At 37.6% G+C, this 17,782-nt stretch overlaps 1 protein-coding gene across 4 annotated transcripts in view; it reads right to left on the minus strand.

Moving 5' to 3' along the window:
- Window positions 1-532: 532 nt before the first annotated feature.
- The window catches only part of LOC138698179 (constitutive coactivator of peroxisome proliferator-activated receptor gamma-like), a 101,068-nt gene continuing 83,818 nt past the window's right edge, over window positions 533-17,782 (minus strand). For 3 of the 4 annotated variants that reach the window (XM_069823927.1, XM_069823929.1, XM_069823928.1), the window contains 2 exons: window positions 16,677-16,917; window positions 533-2,474 (listed from right to left, as the gene is read on the minus strand). In XM_069823927.1, the coding sequence (XP_069680028.1) occupies window positions 2,104-2,474; window positions 16,677-16,917 (612 nt within the window). In that variant the 3' untranslated portion in view covers window positions 533-2,103. The remainder of the gene's footprint in view (window positions 2,475-16,676; window positions 16,918-17,782) is intronic. The other variant, XM_069823926.1, reaches the window with a different exon arrangement.

Consider the following 17,782-nt stretch of genomic DNA (forward strand, 5'->3'; position numbering starts at 1 on the left):
GATGCATTGTTCTAATTGTTAACACTTTTTTATGGACCTTTAATGTATGTGTATTTTGAATAATGATTAAATCAAAACCTCCCACCCGAACATATTCCGACCACACTATAGCCAATTGGCTTGTCGTCAGCACGACATCTCATCCTGCTCTAGGTTTTTCCGTGGTTTCCCTTGAGCAATAAGACAAATGTCGGGATGAGCCCTAAAAGAAATGGGCCACGGACCACTTCCCTTCCCCCACTCTTTCTCTTCTACTATCACAAAGAACTTGCTAATTTCTTAGATACAAACCCTGAATTATGATAATAGGGGAACATAAATATATTATAAGTTCACAGGGCTAACGGCTTCGAAGCTGGGTACCTGGTTCTAATGAAGTGCACTGGTAGCAATCTAAAACATGGGGGCACGAGATAGTTACTCTGCCTGCCATTAAAAATTCACTTCACTAAATCTCCAAGGTAAAAAAAAAAAAAAAAAAAAAAAAAAAAAACAGCAGCAGACACTGCCTTAGACAGGGGCATAGCTATCATGCTACCCTCGTCCAGTGTTCATTCTTCTCGCTTAGGCGCAGATACTTGCTTTTTGTTCGTATGTGTCTCGACACGTACATTACCTCAGAACGGAGGGCCGACTTGCACTCCGTCTCCAACTAGGCCTCATATCTCTCTCTCTTCCTTACACAGTTCGCCACTTCATCTCTTCTCCCGTAGTTTCACGCACCCGTACACTTTCTCCCTGTCAATCTTTCTGGCCTCAGTCTGCCCGATCCGAGTCCTGCCTTCGAATCCCCCTCTTCTGTCGAAAAGTCGCAAAGCATTCTTTGTTGATCCCTCGACATAAGAGTTGCCCGTTTCCTCACTCCTGGTGTTCAAAAGTCGCGAAGCCAGGCTCGATGTGATCCCTCGGCACCTACGGAGCTTGTTCTCTCTGTCGAAAAGTCGCAAAGCATCTTTGTTGATCCTTCGATTGAGAGAACTAACCTCGAACGCGGTTCCATCTCTCTAACTCTCCTCCCAACCCCCACATCGTGAAACTTCAGGCCTCTCCCGTTTCCTCCATTCCCAAGTACTCCCGTTCTCTCTCTCTTTTCTACGTTGCCATCCTGTTCACTTCCTACCAGCCCCACAACTATTCTCTCCTTGTCTTGTCTTCAATTATCCCCAGGCACTCCCGTTACCCCTCTCATATATCGTCAGTCCTGACATCAGCACAGCTTCGAGTTAACTTCAGTCAGAGTCAGAGGGCTTCACTTTCAATATTCTAAAATTTTCTCAACGGCACTCCCGTTTCCTCACGAACTAGAGAAGTACGCCAATTGTTTAAATAAACACCTATACCTGTAACAGAGTATTCTCTTTCTACATCGTCGCATCATCCTCCCCTCCCACAAGCTTCGACACTTGTCAGTCACTCCCGTTTCCCCTCTCTCCATCTGTGATCACAGCCAGCCACAGAACGTCAATGAAGATCGGAACATAACACCAGCATCATGGTATCATCACCTCCCCAAAAACAAGCTTCAGCCCTCTTGTCCCGTCTCTTCTGTTTCCCCTGTCCCCACATCGACGATACATCGGAGAGGAATGACCACGGAGACCGGCGCACGACAATTGGAGCCCAACGTGGGGCCTAACATCGATACCTCATTCCTCTTTATGCTTCGGCCATCTTGTCCCGTCACTCCCGTTTCCTCTCCCCATCTCGACTACAGGTTGGAGAGGAACAACCACAGAGACCGGCGTACGACAATTGGCGCCCAACGTGGGGCCTAACATCGATATCTCATTCCCCTTTATGCTTTGGCTATCTTGTCCCGTCACTCCCATTTCCGTTCTCTCCACATCGACGACATGTCAGAGAGGAATGACCAGTGCACGACAAATCATTTTCCTCAATTTACACCACTTTTCCCCATGGTCACTTGAAAAGTGTAAAAGAGGGCTAAGTATTTAAAAATCACAAGGCACACATATCAGCAGATGATCGTTTCGAACTTTACTGTAAATAATGAGTACAGGCACCTAATCGCGAACGACAGTTGCAATTTACTATGAGACAGCTTGTTGCTAGAATAACAACTGTCCATGTGAGAAACACCAGCTAGATGCAGATCAGTGAAAGATCTATAAATGAAACTGTAGATTCCCTACCTTTAATGTTGACTGGCTCAACAAGTGCAGGCTGTATAAGGCTGTCCTCTCCATACATGCACCACTCCTGCACAGTGACAGGTTCACTGCTTGTTTTAGGCTTCTCATGAAGTAACAGTCCGTAGATACGTTGTCTTAGTGGCCGCAGTGCTAATGCTGCTGGTGGAAGGTCCATTTCTCTGAAGTCTTCCAGAGCTGTGCTGGATTCATATGGTAGCCCGTTCATTACAGCCCAGACTGGGGCTGGATTTTCACATCTGGTATGTCGTCTTCTTGCCAGTGACATAATTTTACTCCATTCACTTGTCGGCTCTTCTTTAACTATCACAAAAAAAAAAACAAAAGAGCGTTCTTCAAATAATTAAATCAGTCACATACGAATGGTTTTAATTAATTATTTTTTTATTAATCTCTTGCATTTAGGATTTCTAATTAATAATTACGTGATTATGAATTGAAAGAGATCAATATCATCTGTTGTTATGACAAAAACAATAGGTATAATGTAGTGCTCATTTTACAAAAAGCCTAACTAAAACAGTTGCGCACTTCAAGAGAATTTTCAGGCATTTGATAGTAAATGTCAAAATTGAATAATTTCGAGGAAAAAATTGTTCCGGGGCCGGGCATCGAACTTGGGACCTTTGGTTAAACGTACCAACTCTCTACGAACTATCAGACACCGAACCAATTCTTCCCTCTATATCCACAGATCTCAAAGTGGGCTGACAACCGTCAAGCAACCAACATTGAGTGCGGTAGCATTTGTAACTTCTATTTGAGAGGTCCTGGGTTCAAATGCCATGGCCGGCCAATCTGACTGGAGTTTTTCATGGTTTCCCTCTGTCACAAAGGCAAATACCCGAATTGAAAATTTACATAATATCATGATTCCTCACAGCTTCAGTCATCAATATCATAAACAATGAAAGTCTAAAAATCAGTTACATCAGATCCTAATGACTACAGATGGTAAAAAAAAATGAAAAAAAAAAAAAAAAAAAAAAAAAAAAGGATTTCCATAGTTATAAAGTAAAAACGAACAAATGCTATAAATGTGCCTGTTTTAGAAACTAATTTCTCAAACCTGGAGTCCGTATTCGATACACACACTAGTATCATTTTCAAATTAAGGTGATTTTTCGCTTTTGTTCTTGATGGCAATCATAGACGAGAAACTTATTTTGCATAAATATGAAGTTGTAACTGCTATAAAAAAATGGCCGGCCTGAGTAGCATAGTCAGTATAGCACTGGCTTTCTGTGCTCGAGGTTGCAGGTTCAATCCTAGCCCAGGTCAATGGCATTTAACCCTTTGCAGCATAGTGGTCGTTCAGAAGAACCACAGTTTTTTTTCTTCCTCTACAATTATAGCACAGATGAAGGATCGGTGGAGCAGAGAAAATTCTGTGACACAGTGCATGAGGGTTGGCCACTAAAGCGAAATTAAGAGATGGAGCTTAAACAGAGAGAATTCAATCCGGCATCGGAATTTGAATCTGGTGTGGCTTAGTGGATAGAGTGTCAGCATGTAGAACTGAAAACTCAGATTCGAATCCCTGTGCCGGAGAGAATTTTTCTCCGCTCCACCGATCCTTCATCATATGATAACGCAGAATTCCTGCATGGAAATATCATTTGTACTTCGGTACAGCACAATAAAATAGCACAGATGTTTCACCATGCAACCACCTCTTGATGGTACATACAGGTGCCATCTGTGTTTAAAACTGTGTGCAGAGTTAAAATTTTGAAAAAAAAAAAAAAAAATTATCGAAGCTTAGTTATGATCAATGATATGGAAAACATAAAAAATTACGTATGTGCTGCAAAGGGTTAAGTATGTTTATGATGTGAACTATATTTTTGTAGAAAAAACCTCATTAATCTGTCTGAAGACAGGAAGTTCTTTCAAAAGATTGTACCTATTAATTTAATGCAACATGCTCAATGGATTCACGAATTGGGACATCTTGTGGTACGTGTCTTTACAAACGCTAGAGATCATTCACCACAATATGTTTTATCACTCAATGAAACAAATCAGTCCACAGTAAGGAATGTAGCACGTTGCAGTATCACGAAAGGTGTTATATGAAACGAGTCAAAATCAGGATAGAAGAAGAAATGTCAGAAGGAAGAGAAATAGGGAGAGGAGTACGTCAAGTACACCCTTTATCACCTAGCCTGTTCAACATTTACTTGGAGGATTTAGTGAAGAACTATTTTCAGAACATGGGAGGAGTGATAGTAGGAGGAAGAAGAATAAAATGCATTAGATTTGTTAATGATATGGCGTTGTTAGCAGAAGAGGAGATGATACTAAAGGACATGCTACTGGAGCTAAATGACAGCTGTGTGCAGTATGGGATGAAGATAAAGACGAAAACCATGGTCATAGGAAGAAAAGAAAAGAAAGTAAACTTGCGAATTCTAAATGAGGCAGTACATAAAGTGGACAGCTTCAAATACGTGGGGTGTACTATAAGCAATAACATGAGCTGTTGCCAGTAAGTCAAAAGAAGGATAGCAATGGCCGAAGAAGCTTTTAACGAAAAATGGAGTATCTTGTGTGGACCTCTGGAGAAAGAACTAAGGAAGAGACTAGTGAAGTGCTTTGTGTGGAGTGGGGCATTATATGTGGCAGAAACATGGACATTAAGACGAAGTGAATAGAAGCATTTGAAATGTAGATAAGGAGAAGAATGGAGCATGTGAAGTGGACAGACAGAATAAGAAATTAAGCTGTGTTGGAAAGAGTGCATAAAGAAAGAATGATATTGAAATTGATCAGGAAGAGGAAAAGGAATTGGCTGGGTCACTCGCTGAGAAGAAACTGCCTACTGAAGGATGTACTGGAAGGAATGGTGAACATGAGAAGAGTTCAGGGCAAAAGAATATATCAGTTGATAGATGACATTAAGATATATGGATCATATGAGGAAACAAAGAAGAAGGCAGAAAATAGGAAAGATTGAAGAATGCTGGATTTGCAGTGAAAGACCTGCCCCTTGGCAGAACATTGTGAATGAATGAATGAATGAATGAATGAATGAATGAATGAATGAATGAATGAATGAATGAATGAATATGCCCAATAATCTGTTAAATGCAGGAATGCCTGAAATACGCGAAAATATGCACAATTACCTTTGGATTTTCGTCATCACAAATATTCAAAACATGTATAAAAATGTTTTTGCATGAGGCGAGGTCTAGCGATCGTGGGGGTAAGCAACAGATTCTGCTCTGCCAATACATTGGTCAACAAAGTGTGTATTGAAGTAACTGTCACACATGAACATCGTAGTGAGCTGGGGCACCATCTTGCTGGAACCACATGCTCCATCGAACATGCAATGGGACATCTTGCAGCAGTCCTGGTAACTTCTTCCTTTAGGATTACATGAAAGACCTGGTTTACTCCGACCCTATTGATTTGGAAGAGCAACTAATCAGAAGCACTGCAACAGCTTTATAAGTCATTCAAGAAACACCAGGAATCTTCGAGCGAATCCATCAGTCCCTAAACCGAAGATGGACATTGTGTGTCAATGTACAAGGTCGCACTTTTGAGCACTCACTATAAAATATAAATTAAGAGAGTTTATTGCGTTGAGTTACGATAGTGAGTTTCAGTTTCATTTTCAGGACGGCATCTAAATCTACTGGAACAGTAATTATCCGTTCTCGTATTATGATTTTCTATCTAAAACTCTTTGTTTTGGTGTACTCTTGCACATCACAAAGCTTTACAGCATAATTTGTCTGCATGCTGTATGAATTTCTGGAGGCTGTTTAGGATTCTGATTATCTTTGTGGCTTCTTGGATGCTTACCGTTTGATTATGTGTAGCCTACTATTTGATGTGACTGTCCATATTGTTACTTGGGGACCATACAAGAAGACTGTTCTTTTTAAATAATTTTGTTCTGAATAACAGCTATTTCCGGGAAAATTTAATTGCTTCTATTTCTGCTGAGAAATTTCTATTACATCCTTTAGCTAGAATGTAGTGAGCAAAAAGTGTTAAATAAACCCCAGCTTCAGTTTCGACTTTGTTGATCATGGAGCTGTCAGTATAGATGTATATGAAGCCATGTGTCAACTGTGAATAATCTGGCTTTCATTTCTAGTGTCAAAGTTTTAGGTTTTCTGGCTTACACTCTGTATATCACCGAATGGAATAAGATTGTGTGAGATGAAAGCACAAGGCGTACTGTTTAAAGTCATACCTGGTATGGGTGGCCAATGACCCCTCGTTTTGGAAATATTGGCTATTGTTTATGACATACTTCCATTAGGTGCTCAATAGGGAAGCATTATACTGTGTAACAGCGTAGCCCATATGGTTGGGTGCTGAGTTGTTATCCAGGCAACCTGAGTTCGAATCTTAACTGGTCCTATATTTTTTTCTTTTAATAATGATTAATATTGTGATCACAGTTACCTATTTACATACCTGTATCATATTTCTCAATGTATTGAATGCTTCATCATGTTTTAAACAAATTACTAATTAACTAACATTGTATTGTAAAGGATAAATAATGAAATAGTGCTCACGTAGGAAGGTAAGATGTGTCACTGGTGTCTGTTCTATTTCTGTAGCAGCTATTCCATTTCATTTTGTACCCGATTCATTATGATGTCATAAAAACACACAAAACATACATATTTCCTGCACCATGCACAGCAAATGAAAGAAGGTTGTCCACAGTCACACACATTTTTTTTAGCACTTCTGCTGCGAAACAGATATCCTTCACATTCACAAACACTTCTCGTTCATTTATCAATTATGCATACTACGCATATTTCAACATAGCTTTGAATATAGGAACTGACAACTGAAAGTGAATTAAAATAATAATAATAATAATAATAATAATAATAATAATAATAATAATAATAATAATAATAATAATAATAATAATAATAATATCAATCTTTAAAAAATGAGAAGGCATTAGGATTTGAACTCGGGTTGCCTGGATGACAACCCAGCATCCAACCACATGAGCTAAACCGTTACACAGTCTAATGCTTCCCTATTAGGCACCTAACAGAAGTATGTCATAAACAATAGCCAATATTTCCAAAACGAGGGGTCATTGGCCACCCATACCAGGTATGACTTTAAACAGCGTGTCTTGTACTTTCATGTCACAAAATCTGATTTAATTCGGTGATATACAGAGCGTGTCCTCTCCTTGTTAGTTTCTTACTTAAAATCCTTTCTGTTAAGTTAAAGGTATGCTTCTCTTAATAAGTATATGATTTCAATGGATACCTAGTCATTGTGGTATACCTGGAAACGAGAAAGTCGATAATATTGCAAAACAGGCAACATATTTGCAACCAAGACCTCTTCAAGTGATATCTCTATCCAGTGCTTTTGCTTCAGTAAAGTCTCATTTTATAAACCTATGGATCAACAATTGGCTCTCTTCTGACAAAAGAAAAATTTTTCAGTCTGTACGAAAGAAACCAAATGACCTGGAAATGTACAGAAACTTGCCCAGACATGTTCAAACATTTTTAACAAGAGCCAGAACAGGTCACATTGTCACACAATTGTACCTACTGTTCTCCAACCAGGATAAAGTTTCAGGGGAATGAGATGCAGCGGGGTAATGCTGTAAATGAATGTTGATGTCATAAGATGTCATAAGGTATCACACATGGGTACATGCATCTCCAGTGGCTAACATTCAAAGCACAAACGATAACACTGATACACACATATTTATACCACCCTAGTTACAAAATTAGACTACAGTTAATCTCCTGGTCTTTTAATCTCTCCATACAGGAAATAACATATGCAGGAGAGCACATTTTTTTTAAACTGACATTATAACGGTAATATTATCTACCTACTTCGCTCCAATAGATGACGCAATAGTAAGCACATTCCTTTCACAGTTAATCTTCTGGTTGGAGAACAGTACACCGATTTAACCTTTCTGATAATCCTACTTGTCTGTTGTGTAGTAATCATGATGAAGATCTGGAACACATTCTTCTATACTGTCCATCCAGAAATCATAAAAGAAGTAAATTAAAATCATCAGTACCAGTTGCAGAAGACACAGCCCTGCAGTATATATTGACTGCACTCCAACTCTGGCTACTAGCAACAGGCATCTATAATGAACACCGATCAAAATACCCCTCATTTCTCATGAAAAACAACTGCATAGACTACAGTGGACTATAGTGGACTTTATGTTGTCAGCAAACAGCTGGATACAGTAAGAAGATTGACTGATTAATAAGTATATGAGAGGATTTTCTGGTCTAATCACAGCTTAGTCTTCTGGTTTTATTTGTAAGACATAAATGTAGCGTCTAATTACATTTATGGGTGCTTGTTGTGAATTTAATTTGTTTGTGGTTGATTCCTTTGCCACTTTAGGTCAGGGAGAGCTTTGGTGTTAACATATGTCGATACTGCCTGAATTCTTATTTATTTTGTTATTGATTTGTTGCTGGTGTATAGGTAGTGTTACTAGTGGTGTGGTGCTCCACAGATAAGTCTTAGCACAGTGTTCTGCATGCATTCCAGTTTCCTTAGTTTGTACGGCTGACAATAATTAGGCCTTATTTCCAACCTTCAAAATGGATTTCACATAGAGGTTGTAGGCTTCATTCAAAATATCTTAGGAGCTTCTCCAGGCAGATTCACTTAAGCATTTTAGAAGATTTAGACGAGAGTCCGCTTTCTTTTTTTATTGAGGTTATATTACATTCCCTGATTAGCTTGTTGTCTAGTTGGATTTCCAGATTTTTGTGTTGTTGATCTTTGTCAGTTTGTGATTTGTCAGTTCAAAGTCTTCATTTCTGTGCTCTGTGTTTTGCTGAGGTTGGTTTCCATGATGTTTTCTAGAGTTCATTTTTGGAGCTATTGTAGTGTGTTGTTCATTGTTTGTTCTACATTCTTCCAATGTGTTTGCTGGTTTTATAGGATGTCCATATCACTACATCATATTCTGGAAATAGGCATGTGTTAATTTTCTTTATGGCTTTCAGTTTAGTAATTTGTTCATGTTGAAGGATGTAGTACAGAGAGGTTCTATGAAGCCTGGTCCCAGTAGTACCATAATGATCTGTTGGCTTAATGACCGTAGTGAGGAGTGTCTGGTCCAAGGAAGCTAGGCAGTAAGGGATGGAGTGGGACCCATCTGCATAGGGCAGTTGCACGAAATTTTCCATATGCCAGCATATGACCACTTGCAGCCTGTCAACATATTTTGTTAGGTATAGGTTGGAGTGGGGCCAGCCTGCATAGGAATTCTCTGTACTTATCACTCAGAGGCTCACTTATCTACGTTGCCGGTGTTGCTGCCAGCAACATACAAAAAATAGAAATTAAGTATATTCCTTATTACATGATTTCTTAATTTTTATTTTCTATCAACAATATAAATCCAGTTTCCTGTAACACATGTCAGAAAAGATATGGTTACCATCTAGTGCTGAAGAATTGAACTGATAGATACACAACACATCAATGTTTCTGATTTACGCCACATGTTGTCTGCAGCACTTCAATGGCAAGCTCGCCAAGGCCAAGTGTCAGTGATCTTCAGTGCCATGGTGAGACTGTGACGCGATTATTTGCCAGTTAGACATAAAGGCAAATATGTGTTATTTTTCCTTCCTCTCCACTCTCCAAGTATGGCTTCTAAATTCACTGGTGAAGTATTCTCCTATGATTCTGACTGTGTTATAGAGAGACTTTTAAACTGTTCTTTAGAATCACGTACATTTAGTGAGAAAAGTAATATTATTTTGAATGGCAGACCAACTCCTGAATTAAAAGACTTGAAGACTAAATCACATGGAGGTTTCGAAAGACATTTTAATGTATCATGGTATACAGAATCACTGTGGCTGTGCAATAGTGAAAAATTATCACGACTCTTTTACTGGCCATGTTTACTTTTTTCAAGTGAAAGAAAAAAAAAATGCCTGGACGGAAGAATATGGATAGTTTCCATGTGCTACGGACGTCATGAAAATTCTTTAAAGTCATGTTGCCTCCGTTGTTTCTCTAGTGCGTTTTGGCAAAACGAGAATAAACTTCTCATTAAACGAAGCATTTAAAAAAATCAACAGAAAAATACTATGAAGTTGCGAAAAGAAACAGATAGACTATGTAATATCTCGTTTAATAAGTGCAGTGTGTTACTTGGCTCAGCAAGAATTTCCATTTAGGTGTAGGGATGAGTTCGATAGCTCTGTCAACAGGGACAATTGCTGTATATGGAGCTTTTACACCTCCTTGCTCAAACTGATAACAAATTAAGACCACCACCTTCAGACTGCTACTGTGTTTTCTGGGACATCAAATGACTACATTCAGGTAATTTTTTCCACATTTATTATTACTATTCTTATAATTATATTACTCTTCGTATAATTCTACACATTATATATTGCTTTTGGAAGAAAAGAACGCTCAAAAGAAATTCATCCTCTCCTCGACTGTGATATCATTTTCAAATCGGCAACACTCAGGAAATTCCCATGCCACACCACGCCATGCCATGCCATGCCACTGATGTCACTGCACCTTGGGAGAGGTGACATTATTATATTTATACATCTTGATTACACACTTTTAACACTTTGTATCACTTAAGAATTTAGTTATAATAACTACTTTCAGGTGTTAAAATGAAACTAAGTTGCAAATTATCTAGTTGACTTAGTTTTCATTTTAATACCTGAAAGTTATTATTACAACTAGGCTAAATCCATAAATCTTATATTTCGTTGAAACCCACTCTGTGTGAGGAATAGTTTGAACCACTAGACCATTTTGTTTTTGATAGTGAATTTTGTTAGTTTATTTATTAATTTTCATCTCCAGATTGTGTCATATGCGACTTTTAGGTCGATGAAAACTGCTAATATCTTTCTATTAAAAGCCTCTTTTATATCATGAGTTATTTCATTATTTCTTGGAATGTGGATGGATTTGGTCTGAATTTTACTTGTTCTCGTTCTATGATATTCTGTCTAAGTACCAGTTAAGCAGGACATTGATAATTTTTTTCTTGTTGTTTGTATGAGTTTTAATTTTTTTTTTCAGTATAGCTATTATTTATGGTTTTTAGTCATTCAGTTAGTAGATCTTCCTTTGAATTCTGTATTTTATTGAAGACAGATACTCTGTAGTTTTTGGACATACGTGTTTAAGTGCATTACATACTCTGGAAAGATTTCATCTGGGCCAGATTGTTTATGATGTTTGAGTTTTGCAATGGAAAAGTCTTCTGTAAATATGTCTTCATCTGGTATTATAATATCTTACTATAATAATACCAGTCGGCCAGCAGTTCTGAGCGTGAATGGCGCTAGTGCTGCTATCTAGGCAACAGGGTGTGGCAAAACCCACGAATCAAGCTGTAATCAACTGTAATGTAGATTGTTGCTGGGCTTATAAATAGTTTTACTAATTACTGCGGAGTTAAAATTTGAGAATATATATTTCCTGTTTATAACTGCTACAATTACTGCATTACAAATTGTACCCAATCGTATTTTCGATTTCCAAGGGATCATAAAATGCGAATCAGCAAAATTCTTCAGTAGGCTTAATGTCTTTGCTCTGTGTGCTAGAACAATAAAATACTAGTTTCCTGTTAATATAGTAAATGTAATGCATACGTAAATTTGTGGTAAATAATTGATATGTATCTATTATCAGGCAGTACATCTCACTTGACAATATGTGTTAGAGGAAGAGCAATTGTTTGTATACATCTGAAGTCTGATTAGTGTAATATGTAGCTAATCTGCAATGTATGCAATGGAGGGGGATTTGTGATAAAACATCGATAGCAGACTGTGGACAAAAAGGAATCATTTGGCATGCTGGATGACTACAAATATCTCTGCTTGTCCATCTTGCATTCCGTTTCTGAGATGATGACACCTGGAAATTTATTACCCTCGATGATAGGATGATAAGAAATGATGTTGACAAACAAAGTTGAATTTTGATATTGGCAAGGAATCAGTGGATAAATCTTGAAGTTTAGCCAGTCAGGTAGGATTTTTTATGTAATGTATTTTTAATATATGTGATCCTAGTTTTACTACCTTCCAGAATGAAGAAATGGATTGAATTAAGGTTTAAAAATGTAATTAATTGATTAACTAGTGGACTTACTCGTGTTAATTATGTAAGATTTGTCCAGCTTACAGCTGTTTCAGTGCTTCACGCACCATCCTCAGAGCCTACTAGATAACGGCGTCATCTCGAACTTCTTTGCCTGTTATGTGGGTGTGTTTGATTGTTGAAAGGTGATGAAGAGTGGAGTCAAATAGTGTGTGTGTACTGAAATTGATCTGTGTGTCGAGTATTTGATCGGGGTGTGTTTTAGTGTGTTTGTATATTTCGTATTGTTCTAGTGTGTTGTGTTTTTGGTTCTTGGGTTGTATGTGTAGGATTTCCATGTCCGTATTTATGTTATTGTATGTATGGTTAGCATTGGTTATGTGATCGGCGTATGTAGATGTATTGTGTCCTCTGGTTATTGCTTTAATGTGTTCTTTGTAGCGTGTTTGGAATGATCTGCCTGTCTGTCCTATGTAGAACTTATCGCAACTATTACATGTGAGTTTGTATACACCTGTGTGGTCGTATTTATTTGTTTGTGTTTTTTGTGTGTTGAGATGTCTTTGTAGTATGTTTTCTGTTCTGTATATTATGTTGTATTCCTGCTTTCTGAATGAAGATGCGATCTTATGTGTGCTTTTGTTTTCATATGTTAGTGTGATGTATTTCTTGTGTTCTTGTGTTTGTGTTGTGTTTTGCGTGTTTGTTAAGTTTTTGTTTTGTGTTTATTATGATGTTGTCTATTATGTTTGGATTGTATCCGTTTTCTTGTGCTATGTATTTGATTGTGTTCACTTCTTCTTTGCAGTGTTGTTGGCTCATGGGTATGTTCAGTAATTTGTGTACCGTTGTCCTGAATGCAGCATGTTTATGTTGTATGGGGTGGTTAGATGTGTTGTGTATGTGTGTGGTGGTGGTGGTTGGTTTTCTGTATATTTTGTAGGTGTGTTTGTTATACACTTCTAAGAAAAATAAATTCGTGTTAGAGAATGCTTTTATAAAAGGCTGCTCTGAATACACATATTTAAGAGTACTTTTTACAAAGTACGGCATAAGTGAGGACGAGATTGGAAATAAAGTAAGTAAAGCGAGAAATGCAATGTGTTGCATTAAAGCCAACCTTTGGAATGATAAAATTACAAAAGAAACCCAAAAGAAATATATACTTCTTTGGTTTAACCAATACGTTTATGTAGAGCAGAAACTTGAAAAGTTAAAACAAGACTATAGTTCACATCTCAGTTCTTGAGCTCTGCAAGGAGTGTGACCAGTGATATGATGTGTAATAAGGATATGGGAGAAGGATGAGAGATCTAAGAACTATAACTACTATACTCGTCAAAAACATACACTCAACTTATAGCAGAGATGTCGCTAAACATGGAGAACTATTGTAAGGCCTAAAGATCGCAAATAACTGTTAATTTTCAACACTTTCTCTTTGAGCTTGAAAATGTCGATTGAATTAATTAGTTCCTCCTTTCGCATGGATCCATCAGCAAAAACCCAATATCCCTCAGCCAAGGGATCATACATGCCTTGTACGAATACCTAGTAGATGGCTTATCTAACTGTAAATAGTGGTACGATGCATTCTTCATAATCACTACAGATGGAGGAGGGAGATGGGGGCGAGTAGTTCAGTAATCCATTTTTTTTTTTTTTTTTTCAAAATTTGCACTGTTCATCTGTCCGTCATAGTGTCCAGTAGTTGTCCCAAATTTGTAAATTAGGACAGCATTTTGCAGAAAATCGTCTTCACTGTCCTTATAAAAGTCAGTCAACTCCATTACAGACCAAATCAGCCCAGAGAGTGATGGGAGGTTGTTAAGGCTCCTCCTTTACAATCAGCATTAATGGCAGTAGGGATGTCAGTCCTACGTGCCCACAGTCTTTACCCCCAAGGAAATGTCCCTGGTACTCATTTCTATTAGAGGTAAGTGAAGCCCAGGGCCATAGTGCGGCTGGAAGGATTAGTTCAATGTAGAAAATCATGATCTGAACCCACAACCTTCTGGATTTGCAGCGTTACGCAATACCCATGATGCTACCAAATGACCCCACTGCCTGCTTGGACTACTGTCTGCATTACATTTTGTTTGAACTCCTAATTCCTCCTAATTTTGCCAGAAGTTAAGTTAAATTGCTGTCAATCCAATTTTGTCTAAAAAAAATTTCTCGTCCATTCTCTCTTAGATCTTGTATTTTTCTCTGGTAATCATGTCTGCAAGCTACAATACGAGCTACCTCTATTAAATTCTTTATTCCATTTTGGAACTTTTTCCATTTAAACTACAGTTCTTTTCCATAAATCAAAAAAGCGAACTCTCACACCATGAAAATTTAATTTTTTCTTTAATTGTTGTTTAGTCAACTGTCCAAAAATAGGTTTGAATCTCATAAGTAACAACAATAAGGCATCATTCGTAAGGCAACTAAGCCAGAAGATAATGGGGTAGGGTGGCCAGTTCCTTTCCCATTCAATTGCATACATTGCTGAGTAGTACTGGTAACACATTACACTGATCAGGTTTCAGATGTATACAAACAATTGTTCTTCCTTGACACATACAGTACACCAAAGTAAAGTGAGATGTATTGCCTGATAATATATATGTATATCAGCCAGAACCTCAATCACAATATGTAATCATTTATGTATTGTTGGGAACCGCTTTTCATTCACGTAAAAGTCGTGTATCATACTGCATACAAATGCACTTATCAAAGTTGTCAACACAAACAATGTTATGTTCCAGTCTCGTTTTTTTTCCCCCCTGGAGTAAACAGGACACTAGTACCACCATTTTCATTAATATTCCTTTTATCCTTATGGAGTCCTTTAATAAATGATTATTAAATTCCGGCATAACAAGCACCTCTTTTGTGCTTGGTTAACTGAGAATTAACACTTGTTCTAGCTTTCTAATCACATTTATTAAGGATACTGCTAATGATGCCTCTGAGGTTCTGGTTGATATGCATATCTCACATCTCACTTGACGATGTGTGTCAGAGGAAGAACAATTGTTTGTATGCATCTGAAGTCTGATTAGTCTAATACATAACTAATTGGCGATGTATGCAATGGAGGGGAAAAGGGACTGGTCATCCTATTCCATTATCTCCTGGCCTAGTTGCCTCATACCTTGTTGGTATCACTTGTGAGGTTCAGACCTGTCTTCAGATAGTTGACTAAAAACAATAACTGCTAATGAATTCCCTTAATTTTTTTACGTTGAGACATCCTGATATATGTTGCTATACAGAAAGTTATTTACAAACAGCTTAAGTGAACTGTAATAGCTTGCGGTCAATATTTTTTTTAGTGAGATTTATCTGCTCTTATTGTTCACCTTAACCTTCTTCACTTCACAACAGGCGTACCTCTCAGGGTCCCTTGCTTCACCCTGCAAGTTCTTGGAGGTGAGACAATGTCAGTTTGTGCCTTAGTACTGGATTATTGGAGACGAAGTAGAGGTATTTCTCGAACTCAAAAAATTAGGCATGTACATGTACATATCATAGAAGGAATGGGTATCACATGATGAATTGATGAGCATAATGAGAAAAAGCAACTGAGATGGTAGAACCACATAATGAGAATGGAAGATGAAAGTACTGAGTTGGATACTGAACAACAAAAGAGAGAGCGTCCGATACATAATTGAATGGTTCACCCCAACAACGTTGTAACAGCCATGAGTTATAAGGTTTAGAATGTTGGGAAAAGTATTTTTCTCCTCTAATATCAATTGTTACCATAATAGATATATTCTGTAGGACCAAAAATTAGTCTTTACGTAGTATTTTTTAACGAAATATCCACACTCTAGAAGGTTTAGTTGTGTATTGTAGGCTACTTAAATCTTCGAATTAAATAGATTTAATTATAAAACTCAACCAAAACCTCTAGAGTACGGATATTTTGTTAAATACTTTTTCCAACATTCTGAACCTTATAACTTATGGCTGTTAAAACGCCCATTCAATTGGAAGCAAGACTTTGAGGAGACCATGTCATCCAAAGGTTCGAAGGAATGAGATTAGGAAAAAAATAATTACTGAAGAGTGAGACTCAGCAAATGACAACAGGTGTAAACAAATCGATCTCTCTGCATAATGCAAGTTCAGATCAGAGAATAACGCCAAAATTAACTATGGGGCTACTTCTGAAACTTATTAAACTTTGAGAGAAATAATTTCAGCATAATGATGTAAATGAGGTAAGTACAAAGCACTTCAATGAAGCTGCAGTCCTCACAATTGATTCTCTGACTCCTACACACATCCTATTTTTCTTCCTGAACATCACCGAACCTCTCTTCTTATTTGATCCTTTGTATACTATTAGCAATTTTGTTGTTGGTTTATATTTCTGAAACATACCTGATTGAGTGGATGGCTCATCAATGAAATAACTGCGAATACTGGCATTCAGTTGAGATGCTCTGCGCTCATCACGAAACACTTTATGTGCTATGGCAGGAAGGACTTGGAACACATCTTCACCACAAGGCAGAGTACGTATGAAACCAGCCACATGGCTCATCAAGATATCATAACGAATGCGACTGTTGCTGTTATACTTTCTTCCATCGGGATGACTGCAGATATCAATATGAAATGCCTGCAAAGGAGAACTTCTTGTGTCAATAAACAGACAAAAACAACTATAACTTTTCTGCTTGAAAAGAATTTGCTTTAGTTAAAATTTAAGTCAAAAATAAAGCTAAGTTTAAAAGAATTCTAAGTCATAAACATAGATTAACAATAAATTTTTAGCAAAACTGTTAATAGTAGTAGTAGGGTTTAAGAAGGGCGTGTCAGCTACTATGGCTATTTGCACCCTTATCTAAAATTCTGAATATAACAAAGACTTAATAAATAATATAATAATCAGAGTGCTAAAAGAACTAAACAGCGTTGTCACCATAAAACGAGGCACACAAATGCAGTATACATAAGGTGATTTCTACAGAATCATAAAAGTGAGCAATTCTACCACACTGGGTGGTATTCAAAACGAACAAATAAAACAATAAAACTAAGGCCACCAGAGATAACTTGTGAATCATATTTTAAAACCATAAAATTTTATAAAATATTCGGATGTATAAAGTCCGAAATGTCAACAATGTAAAATCAAATATAAAACAACAAATGTAACCTCAGGATGTAAAGGGTCTGGAGGATAAGTAAAACGGATCAATAAAAACTAAATCACCTTATCCAAACCTGTATTTGATAAAAATCTCAGAACTGCATTTGTACAATTAAAATCATTGCCAAGAGCGTCACGTAATGTCGGCCGAATTCCATAGTGCCTCCGTGCATGGTCATATTTCCTGCAACTCAATAAAAAGTGTTCCACCGTAAGTGGAACATGGCACATATCGCACTCCGGCTGAGGTTCGCCACGTAGGAGATGGCCATGTGTCAGATGACAATGGCCAATCCTCAACCAGGTGAGTAAAACCTCCTCGTGTCGCGAC

Source organism: Periplaneta americana, chromosome 4 (genome assembly GCF_040183065.1).
Source record: "Periplaneta americana isolate PAMFEO1 chromosome 4, P.americana_PAMFEO1_priV1, whole genome shotgun sequence".
Lineage (NCBI taxonomy): Eukaryota > Metazoa > Arthropoda > Insecta > Blattodea > Blattidae > Periplaneta > Periplaneta americana.